Source organism: Agrilus planipennis, unplaced genomic scaffold (genome assembly GCF_000699045.2).
Source record: "Agrilus planipennis isolate EAB-ADULT unplaced genomic scaffold, Apla_2.0 scaffold60, whole genome shotgun sequence".
Classification (NCBI taxonomy): Eukaryota; Metazoa; Arthropoda; class Insecta; order Coleoptera; family Buprestidae; genus Agrilus; species Agrilus planipennis.
This window is the reverse complement of record NW_020438877.1, coordinates 1,168,947-1,187,113: the sequence shown is the minus strand read 5'-3', so window position 1 is coordinate 1,187,113 and position 18,167 is coordinate 1,168,947. Positions and strand designations below refer to the sequence as shown.

The following is an 18,167-nucleotide window of genomic DNA, read 5'->3' as shown; positions in this document are numbered from 1 at the left end:
AAAATACAATACTGACTAATAGTTTGATTAAAAATTTTGAGGATTATGCAAAAAAAATAATTACAAGCTATTTTTTCAAATTTCAAAATTTAGTAATTTTTAAATGGCTGTAACTAGTCTTTTTGTAAAGATAATCATACTTTGTCTTAGAGTTTTGTAGAGTTCAATCACTCAACTTTGAGAATATAAAATGGTTTTTTTGGAAAAAATTGCGTAAATTATGTGTAAATTCAATTTAAAACAAAAAAGAATTTTTCCTATGTTAATTAAATGGGAAAATGAAATAAAAATAGCGACCCCTTAGATTTGAGCTATAGGGCTCATGTTTAGCGACGATTTTTTTTACATCAAATAGAAACATTTAAGGGGGTAAGAGTTAGAAAATAAAAATTAAAAATTTTGTTTGAAGCACCCTACTATGTATTTATATAAAAATTAATCCCTGTTTCCTTTGGTCACATCATAACTCGAGAACGACTTCACCGATTCCATTCATCTTTTTTTTTTCGGAAACTAAAATTAAGAAAATTGGGCGGAAAATTGGATAATTTCAGAAATCTTAACAACTATTTTATAACTTCCCTCGTTTGACAGTTTTTACCGGTATTATACATGCGAATGTGTTTTCTTTGTTTGTTTGTTAGCTTCTCTGGTCATCATGAAATTTTATGCACACATTGTCAGAGGTACGGAAAAGGGCATATTGTACCTACCTTCATACAGAAGAAAACAATTGTGGGTCTCGACCAGAGATGTGATTTATTTAAAATAATTGCATTGAGAATGCAAACACAAAATAAAAAATACCTATTTTTTGAGAAAAGCATTTTGTATTTTATTTAAAATACTTTTCCAAACGTATTTTCTATTTGTAAAATACAAAATACATTTTTGCCGTTAAAAGATCACCGACCAAACATTATATAAAATGATGAATGAATGCTCACATTGGCCTTTGAAGGTATTAGAAACTTAAAAAGGGAACATTGCACGAATGCCTTCTAACTCATTAACTGAAGAGGGCCCAAACAATTTTAAATTCCTTGGAAATGTGTAATCCAAAATATTTGATCGATATTGCTTTCCGGGTTCAATGTTATGGTCCATGGAATTTTAAAGTTCCAAATTGATATCACCACTTATCGTACCTTTAGCAAAGAACTACGAAATTCTATCAATTACGACAAAACAGCCCGCAAAACAATATCGAATTGATATATGTCAGCTGTGTAAAATTCAAAACTGCAAGATATTGTGGTGTGCTAATACTAGGGTCAATTGAAAAGTCCCCGGCCTGACACATAGATGGCGGCACCAGAACTAAATCCATATGATTTTCAGTTAGTCCTAACCTTCAAAAGACGCGTCTATAAATTTGACGGCTGTCGGATCATTAGTTTGTGAATTATAGCATTTTTAGTGAAGCAACTTTTGTTATTGTGAAAAAAATGGATAAAAAGGAATTTCGCGTGTTGATAAAATATTGCTTTTTGAAGGGAAAAAATACAGTTGAAGCAAAAACTTGGCTTGATAACGAATTTCCGGACACTGCCCCAGGAAAATCAACCATCAAGGATTGGTATGCTAAGTTTAGACGTGGTGAAATGAGCACCGAAGACGGTGAACGCAGTGGACGCCCAAAAGAGGCTGTTACGGACGAAAACATTAAAAAAATCCACAAAATGATTTTGAATGACCGTAAATTGAAATTGAATGAAATAGCAGACACTCTACAGATATCAACGGAACGTATACATCACATCATTCACGAATATTTGGGTATGAGAAAGCTCTGTGCAAAGTGGGTGCCGCGCGAGCTCACTTTTGACCAAAAACAACGACGAGTTGATGATTCAGAGCAGTGTTTGAAGATGATCACGCGTAATAAACCCGAGTTTTTGCGTCGATATGTGACAATGGATGAAACATGGCTCCATCATTTCACTCCGAAGTCCAATCGACAGTCATCGGAGTGGACTGCACACGATGAACCCGCTCCAAAGCGTGCAAAAACGCAACAGTCGGCTGGCAAGGTTATGGCGTCTGTATTTTGGGATGCGCGTGGAATAATTTTCATTGACTACCTTGAAAAAGGAAGGACCATCAACAGCGACTATTACATAGCGTTATTGGACCGTTTGAAGGACGAAATCGCCGAGAAACGACCGCATTTGCAGAAAAAGAAAGTCCTGCTTCACCAAGACAATGCACCGTCTCACAAGTCAGTGAAAACGATGGCAAAAATTCATGAATTGGGCTTCGAATTGCTTCCGCATCCACCGTATTCTCCAGATCTGGCCCCCAGCGACTACTTCCTGTTCTCAGATCTCAAAAGAATGCTCGTTGGGAAAAAATTTTCGTCGAATGAAGAGGTGATCGCCGAAACTGAGGCCTATTTTGAAGCAAAGGACAAATCGTACTACAAAAATGGTATCGAAAAGTTGGAGGATCGCTATAATCAGTGTATCACCCTTGAAGGGAATTATGTTGAATAAAAAAAACGAATTTTGCAAAAAAAATGTGTTTTACTATTTTAGGCCGGGGACTTTTCAATTGACCTGTTAAATACCTATAATCCAAAGTTCTTAGTAAAAGAGGTGCGAAAAATTGAAAGAAAAATAAAACAATAAAAAAGAATGATCATCTGCATTGACGCGTATAAAACAAAATTTATTATTCTAATAAAAGACCTTCGATAAATTAATTAGAATCATCTTCCAAATGTGATCGATCCAAATTGTTATAACATGTGATGCACGCATTGTACTTATATAAACTGTATTATCTCCACAAGAAAATTACTTTTATAACGTCAGACCTGTCAACTAAAAGTCCTCCACTTAGAAACTACGCCTTGAAATTAAACCGAACCACTAAAATTTGTCAGTTATAAAGTAAATAGTAATCTTTGTTAATACTGACTTCCCTAAGTGGGCCCCGTGGCTTTACGGGATATTGATCTAATCTTGAAAAGCATTGCCGTTAAGCTTTCAATAATAATTGTATCGGAAAGTGGTTTTATCGTAACCCGATTATAAAAAATGATATCTTCTTTTATTGATAATTAAAAGCTAATTTAGATATCGTTTCATAAGATAAAAATACCGTTTTAAGGTGCTCTGCGACAATGCATCAAAATAATACAGTTTCAGTCTTGAGAAACGTTACAGTGAAGCTTTTATAATTGTAATGGATAATAATTTTATCATAATCCTAAAATAAGAAAGGAGATGTAATCTAACTTATATGTAAACCCGCAATAAAATAAATTGCTTTTTGCGCTTTTATAATATTTCTCTTAAATATCTCATATTAAAACAATCATCATCATCATCGTAAGGTCGTCAGTCCTAAGACTATCAACCTATCTCGCCTATTTTTTATTGACTTTCATAGAGTCCTCTGTTCTAACCTTCTCTATCCACGGTATCTTCATCATTCACCAGTAACACCATATTTCGAACGCTTCTAACCTTTTCTTATCCCTACTACTCCTTCTGTCCTGACTTATCTGATTTCCTGGATACCTAAAATCAGTCACTACTTTTAATCTTTCCTCCTATCTTTATATTCGCTCTTTCTTCTTAAAACAATACTATTTAAAAATTTCCATTTATATCCGTTTTATATATAAGAATCAAGTCAAAATGAGGGTAAACCAATTTAGTTGTTTCGCTTCTTGGTTAAGGCATATTCAAGATAGACCTTAAAGTCTATAGGCTATCTAAAAATAAATCATTTGATTTTCACTAATATTTACCATTAAAATAACAACTCCAAGTTAGTGTACTTTAACTCAACTAATTAATAAATTGAAAATACCAGTTGAATTAGTAAAACCCTTCAGTCAAATGTTATTTTTAAATAACGTCTATAATCTAATGATAACCATTGAGTATTTGAAATAAATGATGCGATACTGCTTCCACATATCCACTTAAATTGTGATCACGGGAGAAATTCTTGAGATGCCCCCTGGCCGCACAAAGACCCTCTTCCCTTTGAAAATAACACAACCTCTATTTTAAAGAGGACTGCTCTTCGGAAAAGGTCTCCATCTCTTATGCGTACAGTTCACGGATGGGTCCAGAAACAAAGAGAAGAGTGGAATCGGTGTTTACAACCGCCAAACCGGAAGCAAGTTTCAGTACCACTTAGTCAGTTTACCACTCCGTTTGAGGTGATAATGACCATTGCTTCTTTTGCTTACTGATAACTGTAAAAGTGCCCTCAGAGGGTACCTACTCAATAAAGTCGAAACTGTTGGAGGATTACCATCAGACTGTTAACTCAAAACAAGGTGGTTTCTGTGGGTCCCGGACCATAGCGACATAAAGGGAGACGAGCTAGAAAATGAACTGGCTAAAGTTTTATCGGACCAAAACACACTATGAAGGATTGATGAAGCAAGAAAATGCGAGATGGGCCGCTCCAGAACTCTGTAAGAGCTGAGGAACACAACAAAGATGTAGGCATGCATCTCTTCTACACACCTCAAAGAGTGGGAAAAACAAATTCTCAGTCCTGGCGGAAGAAAAGCCAAGATACTAATGGAAATCTTTACAGACCACAGAGAACTGCGCTGCCATAGGTACAAACTGGGAATAACCATCAGTTGTTCTTGTCGCTTTTGTGAGGAGCATGTGGAAAGTGCAATTCCCATCCTGCCACTGTCCGGCGCTCCTAGAATACTCTGGATGTTTTCCATTGAACCGCTAGAGGGAAGGTAACTAAAAGTGGAGTCTAGGAATTACTCGTGCTTTTGAGGTCTGAGCAAGCCTAAATCCAAGACAATGAAAATAATAACGCTTTACCTACCACAATTAATCGTTGTAATCACTAATATCTAGATATTATTTAATATATCCAGAATATCGTTTTCAAAAGATATAAGTGCTTTTCCAAATATCTTCAAAAGACAAAATATTTTTGGAACAACATTTTCTATAAAGATCGTCTTGTTATTGTGATTTATCAAGAGTGCTTATGGCGCGCTGATCAGATCTAATGAAATCAAAATCGCGATCCACATCTGAAACGTTCTTGCAAAACCTTAATTTAGTTTTAAAACTAAATACTCGATAACTGAATTATTTTTTTTACCAAAAGCAGAAGTGTTTGAAAAACTAATTGTAACTCCTATAACAACGACAATAACGCCAGTAGTCAGTAAGAGATAATAACTAAAAAAAAGAGCATATATATGAAACTTAGAAAATGATTGAAACATGGACGGTGGGTGCTGCGGAAAATAAAAGGTTAGAAGAGTTCGAAATGTGGTGTTACAGGCAAATAATGAGAATACTATGGATGGAGAATATTAGAAATGAAGAGGTATTAGAAAGAATAGGAGAACCTAGGGCTCTATGGAAATCAATAATGTAATGTCCCGTCTTGATTTAGACGAACTACGCGCCTAATTAAATTTGCGTAGTTAGTTAGATGAAATGATAAGAACACAAACTTGGTTTATCGGTTTATTGGTTTAACAAAATTGGTTGTGCTTGGTTCTTAATCGGTAATGTACTGGTATAAGAACTGAATTTGAATTAACTGGTTTAAAAGATGAATTAATATTTACTGGGTTAAGTGATGAATCAATATTCTACTGGTACAACTGAATTATCAATATTCTACTGGTATAACTAAAGAATCAATATTCCCTCCATATAGTACATGTCTAAGTATTTAAACTTTAACTATATACAAGGGGTAAGTGGTTCTGGAGCTATATACAAAAATTACAATCCTAAACTAATCAGATTCGTTACAGTGTGCCCCGAATATCGAGGGACAACTGTCATAAAGCTATACGTCATAAATTTAAAGGAACTGCCTGTCTATCAATGGCTCAAAGGCACAGCAGGAACAGTCTAAAATTTCTAAATAGTAAAAGTTTTATACACTGTACATGTTATTGATGAACCGGAACANACACTGTACATGTAATTGATGAACCGGAACAAATAGACATATTAGAAGAAACAGGAATTAGGAGGATTAGAGGTTGATCCAGACCAGATTACTGTTTACTTAAAAACAATCAATAGCCATCATCTTCTTCTTCCCTATTTTGTAATAATTATTAATGTTTCTTTAATATAATGAGTTGTTTCATTATTATAATTAATTAGTGGCTATTATGGTTAAATCAAAACTATATAAATTTATATGACTATTTATCTTCAAATTAAAATTTACTTGGGATGTGTCAAATTGGGCCAACCTCAGCAAAACAGGTTCCGTGAATCCTCACCCTCATTTCTATTACATTTCTATAATGATTTGAAATACTAAAAGTAATATTTGAATTTATTTATCAAGGGGCCACTACAACAACGCAAAACACTCCGTGGAAACAAATTTTAACGTCAGTTCCGGTGTGGGCCTTGATAGCAGCCCAAATTGGTCATGATTGGGGTAACTATGCCATGGTCACGGATTTGCCGAAGTACATGAGCGACGTACTAAACTTCAATGTCACTCAAAACGGCTTATGGTCATCATTGCCGTACGTCGTCATGTGGATTGTATCGATGGTATTCGGATGGTTCTGTGATTGGCATATAACCAAAGGTTACACCGGAATCACGTTCGCCAGGAAATTCTATACAGCCGTTGGTAAGTTAATTAATTAACGAGTCAGCTTTAGTTTACTCTTGGGCAATAATAACTTCAACCATTGTCAATGCCATTTAGTATTTCTAGCTGCAAATATACAGGGTGAGTCGATAAGTAACTGTACTTTCCATGCTATTTAATATTAATGACGTAGTTACACAAAAACTAGAAAACCCGACTACGGTGTAAAAATATCAAGTTTAAATTATTAAATACATTATAGGTATAACTAAAAAGCAGAGAACAAGCAGATGAGACTAAGACTAAAAAATTACGTTTTCATTTTACTAAGGAAAACAGGTATAAATGCAATTAGAACATTCCACCCTTCTCTTTAAAAATTAAATTAAATAAAATTTAAATGCAAGCAGGACCCTATCAATCTTGTAAAAATTACCTATCCAACTCATCATCATCATCATCATCACCATAAAATCCTCAGTCCTAAGACTTGTTGGACACGCACATCCACTCTTTCCTATCTAGGTCTACTTCTACTCCTCTTAACTCACTCCTTTTCCTGCCTCTTATATGTCTCTGACTAGCCCTTCATGTCTGATAAGGTGTCCTACTAACCTATCTCGCCTATTTCTTATTGACTTCCATAGAGTCCCCAGTTGTTCTATTCTGTGAAACTCATCATCATCAAATTCAGTTTATTATTGTTATTGGAAAAGTAAAAGGTTTTACAAAAAAAAAATAACTCAGGAAAAACATTTCGAACGTCAGTCAAACTCGCATCTGTCCAATATCTTTAGATTCCTAGTGGGAAGTTATTATAATGCACCCAAGTTTGCGAATCCCAAATTTTGACTTATCTCCCCTAGAGTTGAATGCGATAGTTTTTAAAGTGGATGTATGTGTAAGTATAATATGCTTGCGAAATTATTTTTCGTCTCGATTATTATTTGTTGAAAACTAGCTGAATCTTGCAATCTATAAATTGCATTATTTTTTAATGCAAAATCCAAACATTTTTTGAATAATATTATTATTACTGAATATTAAAAAGATTTCTATAAAAATATAATATGGTATTTTTACTCTTTTCATTGGGAAGATAATAGTCTGGACCTCCCGGGTCGCACCCACACTGGATTCTTTTTTTCCAGTTTTTTCTCTTAAAATTATTTTTATTCTTACAGGAGCTATTGGCCCAGGGATATTTATGTTAGCCGCATCGTATGCAGGTTGTGATAGAATGTTAGCGGTCATAATGTTTACCGTAGCGATGGGTTTTATGGGAACTTTCTATTGTGGAATGAAAGTGAACACTTTGGATCTGTCTCCAAACTACGCGGGGACAATAATGGCAATCCAAAATGGGTTAGGAGCAATTACTGGAATAATTGCACCATATCTCATCGGTATTTTAACAGAAGATGTAAGTCTTTTCTTTTTCATTAAAAACAAGAACGTCTTGTGTTCGATTTTTTAACCAGTTTTGTCATCCTATTAGCTAAGCTCCAAAAAGACAAAAGGTAGAAGCAATAACCATATAGGAACGCATAATGTTCGGTGCGAACCCTAAAAGGATCATTAATTGTAAGTTGTACTTGGTCGCCCTCTGCTCAATAAGGATTCATCGCATAGCGCAGCAACGATTACTTGTTTTTTATCCTTTATTAGTGACGATGTGTTTTAGACACATTAGCATGGTGCAGTTTTATTCTCAACGCCTAATAATTATGTATTATTAATGTTTATCTACTGCGTGATCGATTCGACATATTGATTGATGCTGATGAAGTCGTAACTTATCTGTTGGATAGCATCAACTATTCATCATCATCATCATAAGGTCGTCAATCCTGAACTAATCTTTCCCTTTACCAAAAACTAGAACATCCCACATCTTTAACTATTTGCGAACAGTAATCCAATCTAGGTCTACTTCTACTCCTCTTAACTTCTATTTCTGCCTCTAATATGTGTCTAGCTAGACTTTCATGCCTGACAAGGTGTTCTACTAACCTATCTCGCCTATTTTTTATTGACTTCCGTAGAGTCCTCTATTCTCCTATTCTTTCTAAATCTCTTCAATTCTATCCGTCTATATCCACGACATCCTCATCATTCGCCTGTAACACGATCTATTATTTGATGATAATCCATCTTAACCACCATCATCGTCATAAGGTCGTCAGTCCTGTGACTAACTGGATACGCACCTCCACCTTTTCTTATCCTGAGCTAATCTTCGTATTTCCTTAAAATTAGAAGATCCTACATTCTTAACTCATTGTGAACGGTAATCTAATCTAGTCTACTTCTTCTACTCCTCTTGACTCCTATTTCTGCTTCTAATAAGTATCTAATTAGCCCTTCACGCCTGAAATGGTGTGCTACCAATCTATCTCGCCTACTTCGTATTGACTTCCATATTAGTGTCGTCTGTTTTCCTATTCTTTTTAATACTTCCTCATATCGAACCTTCCTCTACCTCATAATTCGCCTGTAACACCACATTCAGTACCTATAGTATACGGTACTCCAGACATACACCTTTAACTGTCGTTTTCGAATTTCTAAATTAAAACTTATTAACTCTATTCCTATTAAGTTTTTTATTTATTTCCAGAACACAGTGACACAATGGAGATTGGTGTTTTGGATAACTTTTGCAGTTTTCGCAATAACAACTGTAATATTCGTTATATTCGGCAGTGGTGACCGGCAGTGGTGGAATGATATTGGAATGAAAGTTGATGCTGCAAGTTCAGAAATCGCTGTAAAAGTTTTGCCATCAAAAGACAATGAAAATATTACGAAGACCAACAACAATGAAAAAAACCAACTGTAATATAACATTTCGTTTTTATGTTACATTTATCAAATTTTCCATTTGCCTCATCTAAAATTGTACAAGTACGAAAAAGAGGCAAACTTTGATGCATTTTGAAGCACAAACTGATTCTTTTCAAATGAGTCCTGTTTTCTTCTTAAGATTTAGAATAATTTGTACAGGACGTTTTAAGTACGTTTTCTTGTTTAATGACGATCAGAAATTGTTATTTTATAGAAATAATTTGTATTTCCTACCTAACTATTTTATTTAGGATAAAATGGGCATTCTGTAGATATAGATGAGATGTTATCCGGGCTGATGGGCCGTGGTCTGTTGAGTTTTTTTGCCAACAGACCCAATGTTTTGTTGGGAAAACAATCTAACAGACTACGGCCCATCAGCCCGGACAACAACTCACCTATATTCAACACCGGTCGTTAAAGCCTGCAATCAACATATTCTGTAGATGATGTAAAACGTCAACATACCTATTTGGGCCAATTTTTAAAATATGCTTATAATTTTATATATAAACAAAATAATGCAGAGATATTTTATGCTTTTACCAAAGCTTTCAGTTGTAATTATATATTTTATTAGAAATTGATGAATATACGTATAATTAACAGGTAAAATTTCATGTGATATCACGAAGTGTTTATAGCAAAAAAATATAGTTGCATATTATACTAGACAACTAAACGCTGAATAATGAAACGTTTTCTACAATTTATTAAGCTGGTATAATGTATTAAGTGATATTAAACAAAATGAACGAAGTGTTGTTAAAAAAACTTGGCTTGATAATTGCATATCATCATTTTAATAAGTTGGTGAGATACTAATCACTGCCTTATTAAGGATTTGTAAATCATTACATACATAAGTAACTAAGTATGTACGTACAAAAAAAGTGTAATAAACCATTCCCAGTACATATCTCTTTGATTAAAATTTCTTGAAATTCTTTTCTTCAAAATAAGTTAATGCGTTTCATGTTTAGGGGATCAGTACACCTATTTGTAGTTAGCATTTCACCGAATAATCAATCCCGCACTCCAACCTCTTAACTTAGAAAAAATAATGATCATCATCATAAGCTCGTCGGTACTAAGACTGGTTGGACACGCACCTCTACTCTTTCCTATCCTGCATTTTCCTAAAACTAGAACAACCCACATCCTTAACTATTTAAGAACAGTAATCTAATGTAGGTCTACTTCTACTCGTCTTTCCTCCTGTTTCTGCTTTTAATGTCTCTGACTAACCCTTTATGCCTAAGAAGGTGTTCTACCAACCTATCTCGCCTATTTTTTTTTCCTCTGTTCTTTTATTCCTACGAATCCTATCAACGCACTCTTTCCTTTTTCTATCGTTTTCTCTAATGTTACCCGTAAAGCTAGAATAGCGTCCCGTGTTCTTCTAAACCGAAATTGATCTTCCCCTAATAGTTATTCTACCCTTTCTTCATGCTTCTCTGTACGATTCAAGTAGATTTTTGACGCATGGGAAGTTAAGCTAATTGTAACTAACCAGCACCTTTCTTTTTAGGTATAGTTACTATCACGTTCCGTCTATAATCCTCCGAGACTTCCCATTTCGTAAATGTGACTAACTAACCTATACATACGATCTCTAGCCTCTTGTACTGCATGATTTAAAATATCCGTCTATATCCCATCTATACCTGCTACCTTATTATTCTTTAAGTTTTTTAATGCTACATCAAACTCCTCTCTCATTACGTGGTTACCTATGTCCACACTATCTTCTTTCTCGGGTATATCTCCTAATTCTTGACCTGCGTATAGCTTCTCTAAGTATTCTTTCCACCTGTCTCCCTTTTCCTCATTTTCTATCAAAATGAACCAAAAGGATACATATCATTTAAGTATCAAAGTTTAACCCGGCGTCTCATCTGTGGGGGCTCTAAAGCTCACCCCCTTTTCATCTATTTTGCCTTGCCAAATCAATGTTTCCCTCCACCCCTCACCCTCCCCTAAAAACACTTTTTCAGTGTTCGACGAGGGAATCTCAAAAAATCAAATAAAGCATGGTATAAAAGCAATATTTATTGTTTGGTGAATTACATTAAACATATATTGAACAAAGCACAATTAAATATACAATAGTAATAATAATTACAATCATATTATAGTAATATAAAAACATAAACCTGGTCCGTACAGTCACAAAAAAATTGTTCAGTTTGTAAAAATACAAATGGCCAAGCTTATGCATCATTTATGCGAGTGCGTAGAAGAAAATGTTATTTACATTAGTACCATTATAACCTAGCAACAAAAAATGAAACGGATACAAAAATAGGAATGCATAGGTACCTTCTATTTATTTCACTCTTTATTAACAAACAGCTGAGAATCAAGAACCAACAAAACCATAATTTACTCAATATCATACAACTTAAAAGAATTTTAAGTAAAAGTATAAGATTGATAAACTACAATGGAACATTGCAATTTAAAAATAATATTTCCAAAAACATGTAACTCTTATTGAGTCATGACCATTACTAACTCTCAGCTGAGTTTTTAAAGTACCTATCAGCTATGTTTGTAAAGAGTGTTTCATCGCCCCATTTAATACTTTACCAAATTTTCTTAAATTTATTTCCATATAATACAAATATAATTTATGCTATTATTACGTATATTTTTGAATTTGAAGATAATAACATTAAAATTTTTGATGATACACTCCATATTTCCCAGCTATAGGGGTTCCAAAAACGCTCCAAAGAAAGTATATTACCTAATTATTTGTGAAATTCTAAAATAAGATTATATTTTTTGTTAACAAATATATACCTACTTAAATTAAAATAATCTCTTTGCTGCAAGTAAAAATTAATATGTAACCCTACTAACAGCAATAGAATACCCAGGTTAGATAATTAATTTAATTTTTTGTTTTAAAATAAATTGAAAGTACTAAAACAAGAAAAAAATATTTGTTAACAATTGAAAAGAATATTTTTCTTCAAACCGCTGTTTTTGAGAAGGCGTAGGTATATTATATGACTAGATAAAAACAAATAATCAGTATTCAAAAAATTGCTACCACATTCACCTAAATAAAAAAAAAAAGTTTCTTCTACATGGTATGTTTACCATTAATTTAAGGTTGTGCACTTATTTTTGCAATGAAGAACTTAAAATTAAAAGCGTTGAAGGGGAGATGGAATCGTTTTCTTATTCTACACATTGTTAAAGATATCACAACGAGTGCCCAAAAATGTAAATACGCGCAGGTAAATGTTTTGAAAAGAAAAATACACACAAACGCCATCTCCAACACGAAATTCTCACTTATTACTTTGTTTCATCACAGCTTGAGATTTTCCGCTCCATTCAAAAATACAATACGCAAATACAATTTGTTATGATCATGTTAAAATGGGAAACAGAACATTTCATACATTCTATTCATTATCACATCCATAAAAAATAAATACGTTAAATGTTTCCCATAAAACGGCTATTATTTAAAATTTTGTTCAGTAAATGCATATTCTGTTGAGAAAATAATAATTTTAGAGAAAAGCAAATAACTTTTTTATTTATCGCCGATTCTTACTTTTTTTAATGTTAATAACATAGGTGTATATTTCAATTTTATTTAAAAATTTATAAAAACAACAGAACTTAAAAATTTAATGCACCTATCACACTGGTATTACCACAGAAATATATTTGTCTCCAAAAATAGTACTGTGTAGGACAAAAGAACTGACCTTTTTTTGTTAGTAAACAAGTGAACGGTTACACGATCGAGATATTCCTAGTTGCAGTACACATATAACAAGAAAAATCGGGACTTTATTCAGGTATGTAAAAAATAGTATCTTGCGCACCAAGAGAATAGACTATAGCATTCCTTCTCGGACGACAAAATTTCGGGAGGTCGCTATACTCTTTTTACCATACTTTCCCCCCCCCCCCGAAAATAAACTTTTTCCTGATTTAAAGGACGAAAATGCAACATATCTATAACCCAAATAATGGCATTTACTGTTCATTAGGAAAGTATTTTAACTACATTAAACACCAGGAGCCTTGTTACTAACATTTGCCTCAAAAACAAAGAATGTACTGGAACTTTTCAAACTGAATAAGACTTTTTGATTCGATGTGTATTATTTTTACATACCTCACCTACCAGTCCATTTCATACCTATTATTTAAATTGTAAAAAAACAATCTTTCAGGCAAAAATACAAAATGAAGAACAGAACAGCAAAACACATACATAAAATAAGTCAGTATAGTACAATTTTACAATTCCCAAAACTGTGCAAACTTATCTATTTCGTTCGGATTTGGTTTACTAATTGCTAATGTGATAAGTCTACTATTCCTTTTCAATTCTTTATCGAATATGTCGTCACTAGTGGAATTAAGCGCCTCGTTAAGGTCCCACTCGACCTTCGGCAAGGGATTGTCAATAAAGCGTGCCGCTGAAGCGACATTTGGAATCATATGATGTTGAAGTGTTTTTAACTCCCATAATGAACTGTTTATCGCATTTGACTTCATGGGATCGCTCTCGTCCATAAGGTAAGGGTCCGAAGAAGTTGTACCACCAGTAGGATGGTCAATTAATACTTTTAGACCGGGATGTCTGCAAACATTTTGTCTATACATATCTTGTGATTGAACATTCATTTAGTGCCTTACTTTTGTATTTATATTAATATGTGAACAACAAAAGTTCTGGTTCATTTTTTGAGTATTTATTATAAAAAGGCGGGGAATGTTATATTTTAAGAAAGGTACCAAATAATTTACCCCAAATAGTTCATAAACTAAATTTTAATTTTTTCACAAAATAATGTAGAGAGTGTCACTAAACAATCGCATAAGTTCTACACTACGAGAAAATAAAAAAAATTACCTCAATATTAGATTTCCTATAAATCTACAGATGACAATTGTATCTTCTGAAGGTGCTAATAGTGCCAATCTAGCCATTCTCTTGACAAATGCAGCTACCAGACTCTCAGGGAGATGTGTGGAACTCAAAAATAAGTCAGCTAATTGGAATAATCTGGCCTTGTATTTTGTGTGGAAGATTTCAGGTTCAAACATTGAATATAGTTTACCATAAATGTTTGGATACTCTAAATTATATTTTTGGATCAAGGTAAATATACCTTGAAGGGCTAATAGAGAGACAGCTCCACCTACATCCAAGGAATCCATTAAGAAATCGGTCAGAAGTAGTGGTTTGTCTAAATGAGGCAAAATTTTTTCTAGTAAAACTGCTAAAAGCTCTTTGTGAGTCGATGATGAAGGTTCCCAACGTACCATGCAGCTCCATACTTTATTTAAACATTTCTTTGTGACGTTTTCATCATAACTGAATACATCACCTACAAAATCAAGAATCAGAATATAAGTAAGTGAATATTTGGCTAAAAAAATACTAATAATGCTATGTACAGCATAATTATTTTTAATTAAGATCCACTAAANTTTTTAGGTTGTTGGGTGACTTATCTCACGTTATAGCTATAATTATTCTTTTATTAAAAATATGGAAAACAAGATCGTGTGCTGGTATGTATAAGTTGTAATGAAATGAACCTTCCCACCGGTTTTTTGTAATCGATATAGAAAATGCTTTTTAATGAATTATTGGTATTGTGGTCTCTGCATTGTTTTCTTTTTGTAGTTAGGATGAGATTCAATTATTAAATATTTTAGATTTGGCTTTTGTAAATATTAGAACATAACCTAATTCTATCCTATCCCAAGAGTGTAAAATGGTCGGAGTTTTTTATGTTCATTGCATAAATGTTACGTCTTACATAAGAGATTTCTAAATTTTAGGAATTTCTGGAAAGTCCCAAATACTTTTTGCTACAGTTTTTGCCACTAGATATTTGGATCTTCTCACGACTTTCGTGTCGATATATAATACATTGATGAAATGGATGTTTCTGACTACATCATTTGCTACAATTTACCTTATTTACTTTAAATTTAGGGCTACTTATGACAAGAACCACGATACCTTCAGAATAGAGTTTCTAATTATACCATCACTCATTTTGGCCCTGTTAATTAATCATGAATTTACAGTTTTTGAGGTAGGTAAACTTTGTAAGCATAACTTGCTTAAATAGTACTAATTGAGATAGGTAAGAAAGTAATCCCTGGAATAATAAATTGTTGTAATTGTGTTTGTAGGTATTGTGGACATATAGTATTTACCTGGAATCAGTTGCTATTTTGCCTCAGTTGTTTATGGTGAGTAAGACAGGTGAAGCTGAAAGTATTACATCGCACTACTTGTTTGCCTTGGGTTGTTATCGTGGTCTTTATATTTTAAATTGGATCTATCGTTATGTGACTGAAGATTTCCATGATTTAATTGCAATAGTTGCTGGTATTGTTCAAACCGTACTTTACTGTGACTTCTTTTATTTATATGTTACCAAAGGTAAGAATACACATTCATAATAATTTATTTTGCATTATCATAAGGTTGCTGCTAATTATTGTAGTTATACTGATTTATATTTTTTTTGTTTCAAGTATTAAAGGGTAAGAAACTGCAACTTCCTGCTTAACACCTCAATTTTAATAATAAGCTAATGCAGCAGGAAAATTTTTTCTGGTTTCTGTACAAAGAACTCTGTTTGAAACGTCCTTGTTTGTTTAAATAAATAAAATGGTATTTTGGGGGCGTTTCTACAGTGTGTTCACAGAATAGTAATAGATTCAGTGGCATTATGTTATATTTTTTGGGCTCACTTTGAAATATGTTTCAATAAAACGGCTGTTCTTTTTCTGTACATAAGACTACATAATATATTGTCATTTTTCAGCTTCACTCGCTAATCTTTTTGTTTTCTTTTGATAATTGAAACCTGTAATAATTTTGCATTGTAGATATTATAAATTATGATATGTAAATTGTACTACTAAAATTATATATAAACCTTTAAATTCTGTTAGGTTTTTTGATTACCTTTACTGTGGCCGATTTATTGTTGGGTGCTATAATTTGTAATTGGTGTTAAATTTTTTGTCAAACGCACTTTTTATCAATTGGCGCTTATTGTATCTAAATTGAATACATACTTGTATTATGTTGATTTTTTGCATGCATTAAAATTTAGTTAGTTGATATACTTATTACTCAAGCTAGCTTTTTAAATTTTTATTTAATATAACAATGATTTTTACTAAAAACAAATAGAAATATTTTCACACCAACAAAGTTATGGTGTCAAAGCTAGTATTTAATAAATAAAAAAAAATTACTTACCCTCATTGCCATAACATAAGCAGTTCTTTGATTCATTCTCTTCTACATGCATTTTGTCCAATAAATTAAGATAGTTCATGATATAAATATCATTTGGATTTGATTTAGCAGTTATAGATGGCAAAACTTTCCAGGTGAAGAAAAGCATATCATTATATTCTAGATATTCTTCAAACTTTTTAATTAAATTTGATGTATTCTTATTTCCTGTAAGCATTTTCAAAAGTGTAGCTTTCAACTTCCCTAATGGCACATAACTTTCTAAACATCCTTTCTGCTCTAAGGGAAATTTTCCTTCGTATGAGAGTAGATTCATAGCAGTAGTAAAGCCTATCATAAAAATAACACACATAACGTTGGTATTTCAGATGCATATTAGATATAATGACTCACTTTGTATTTGAACTTTATTTGAAGGGTGATCTGCACAGCAAAGTATTTTGGAAAAACATTCTTCATAAGTATTTTGCAACCATTCTTTGTACTGGTTTTCGGGCGTATGTTGTACCGGCTTGAAAGGTGTAATTTCAATTCTCATATGTCTATCCTTAAGCAAAGTTGTAAATATCAATTCTAGTGCCAATAAACATGAATTTACGTCGCTGCCAGAATTAAAATGCCGAACAATTTCTTCCAAAATATGTGAACTTTTTCGCGAAGAAAGAAATTCCTGAGCCTTACTTCGAAGAAGTTTGGACATTTTTGCATTTTTTTCTTGAATCGACATCGTAAAAACAGAAAAATGCCTACAAAATGCCTAAAACTTATACTTTACGGTCTTTTGACACTTAATGACACGACCAAAAAATAAGGTTAGGGAATACAGTAATGTTTCTATTTAGATAGTGTCTCCAATATGGTCCGACCATGTTTAAAATTTATAAAAAATTGAAAGCGTTTGGTTACCATAACCTAATCTAATCCATTAAAAAATATTGATGAAATAATACTGTAATTACATTTTAACTTAAACAAACGTATTTTTTTGGCGAATTTCATTTTGTTAAATTATGCTTTAATATTAATTTATATAATAAAACTACGGTCAGTTACTGGGAAGATTTAAATTAAACGAATAAAATAAACATAGTTAAAAAAGAAAAGTTGTTACTTGGGCCGAGGTGGAAATGACCTTTACACATAAACGTTATTTTGAATAAAAATTTATCCTACATGTGAAATTGTAACAGGATTAATAAAATTCAAAAATATACCAAAGTTAAATCCATTTAAATCTTGGGCTGCTTGTTTATAAGTTTCCTTTACATTGTACAGATGGCGGATGGTACATAAATAGTTGTTGAATAGTGTTCTATATATCTCTTGGTTGTTAAGCCACGTCACTGTCGCGAATGTTATCAGGTGTTGTGGCTTGAAATTGTAAATTAAAAAATGAATATTTTTAGGTTGTTGGGTGACTTATCTCACGTTATAGCTATAATTATTCTTTTATTAAAAATAT

The 18,167-nt window shown here is 32.8% G+C and overlaps 3 protein-coding genes across 4 annotated transcripts in view; 2 read left to right on the top strand and 1 right to left on the bottom strand.

Annotated features, from left to right (window-relative positions):
• LOC108735950 (putative inorganic phosphate cotransporter) overlaps window positions 1-10,344 on the top strand; it is a 72,176-nt gene extending 61,832 nt beyond the window's left edge. For both annotated transcript variants that reach the window (XM_025981423.1, XM_025981424.1), the window contains exons 7-9: window positions 6,325-6,621; window positions 7,767-8,005; window positions 9,203-10,344. In XM_025981423.1, the coding sequence (XP_025837208.1) occupies window positions 6,325-6,621; window positions 7,767-8,005; window positions 9,203-9,424 (758 nt within the window). In that variant the 3' untranslated portion in view covers window positions 9,425-10,344. The remainder of the gene's footprint in view (window positions 1-6,324; window positions 6,622-7,766; window positions 8,006-9,202) is intronic.
• A 1,119-nt stretch (window positions 10,345-11,463) lies between these two features.
• LOC108735958 (nucleolar complex protein 4 homolog A) lies at window positions 11,464-17,512 on the bottom strand. The gene is made up of 4 exons (XM_018468201.2): window positions 17,099-17,512; window positions 16,706-17,035; window positions 14,324-14,801; window positions 11,464-14,050 (listed from the first exon to the last, which is right to left on the bottom strand). Exons 1-4 carry the CDS (start codon window positions 17,430-17,432, stop codon window positions 13,705-13,707), a joined length of 1,488 nt encoding a protein of 495 aa, XP_018323703.1. The 5' UTR covers window positions 17,433-17,512; the 3' UTR covers window positions 11,464-13,704.
• LOC108735961 (ER lumen protein-retaining receptor) lies at window positions 14,905-16,387 on the top strand (the record flags this gene model as incomplete). The annotated part of the gene is made up of 4 exons (XM_018468203.2): window positions 14,905-14,988; window positions 15,262-15,521; window positions 15,622-15,874; window positions 15,970-16,387. Coding segments are annotated over 4 exons (632 nt in total), but the record flags the coding sequence as incomplete, so codon positions are not given.
• Window positions 17,513-18,167: the final 655 nt, after the last annotated feature.

Excerpts from the sequence above, each read along its gene's own strand:
- LOC108735958 (XM_018468201.2), bottom strand. The coding sequence starts at position 17,432 with ATGTCGATTCAAGAAAAAAATGCAAAAATGTCCAAACTTCTTCGAAGT. Across the intron at positions 14,802-16,705 it reads CTTATGTTATGGCAATGAGG|GTGATGTATTCAGTTATGAT; the intron begins GTAAGTAATTTT and ends TTGATTTTGTAG. Across the intron at positions 14,051-14,323 it reads ATAGGAAATCTAATATTGAG|ACATCCCGGTCTAAAAGTAT; the intron begins GTAATTTTTTTT and ends AAATGTTTGCAG.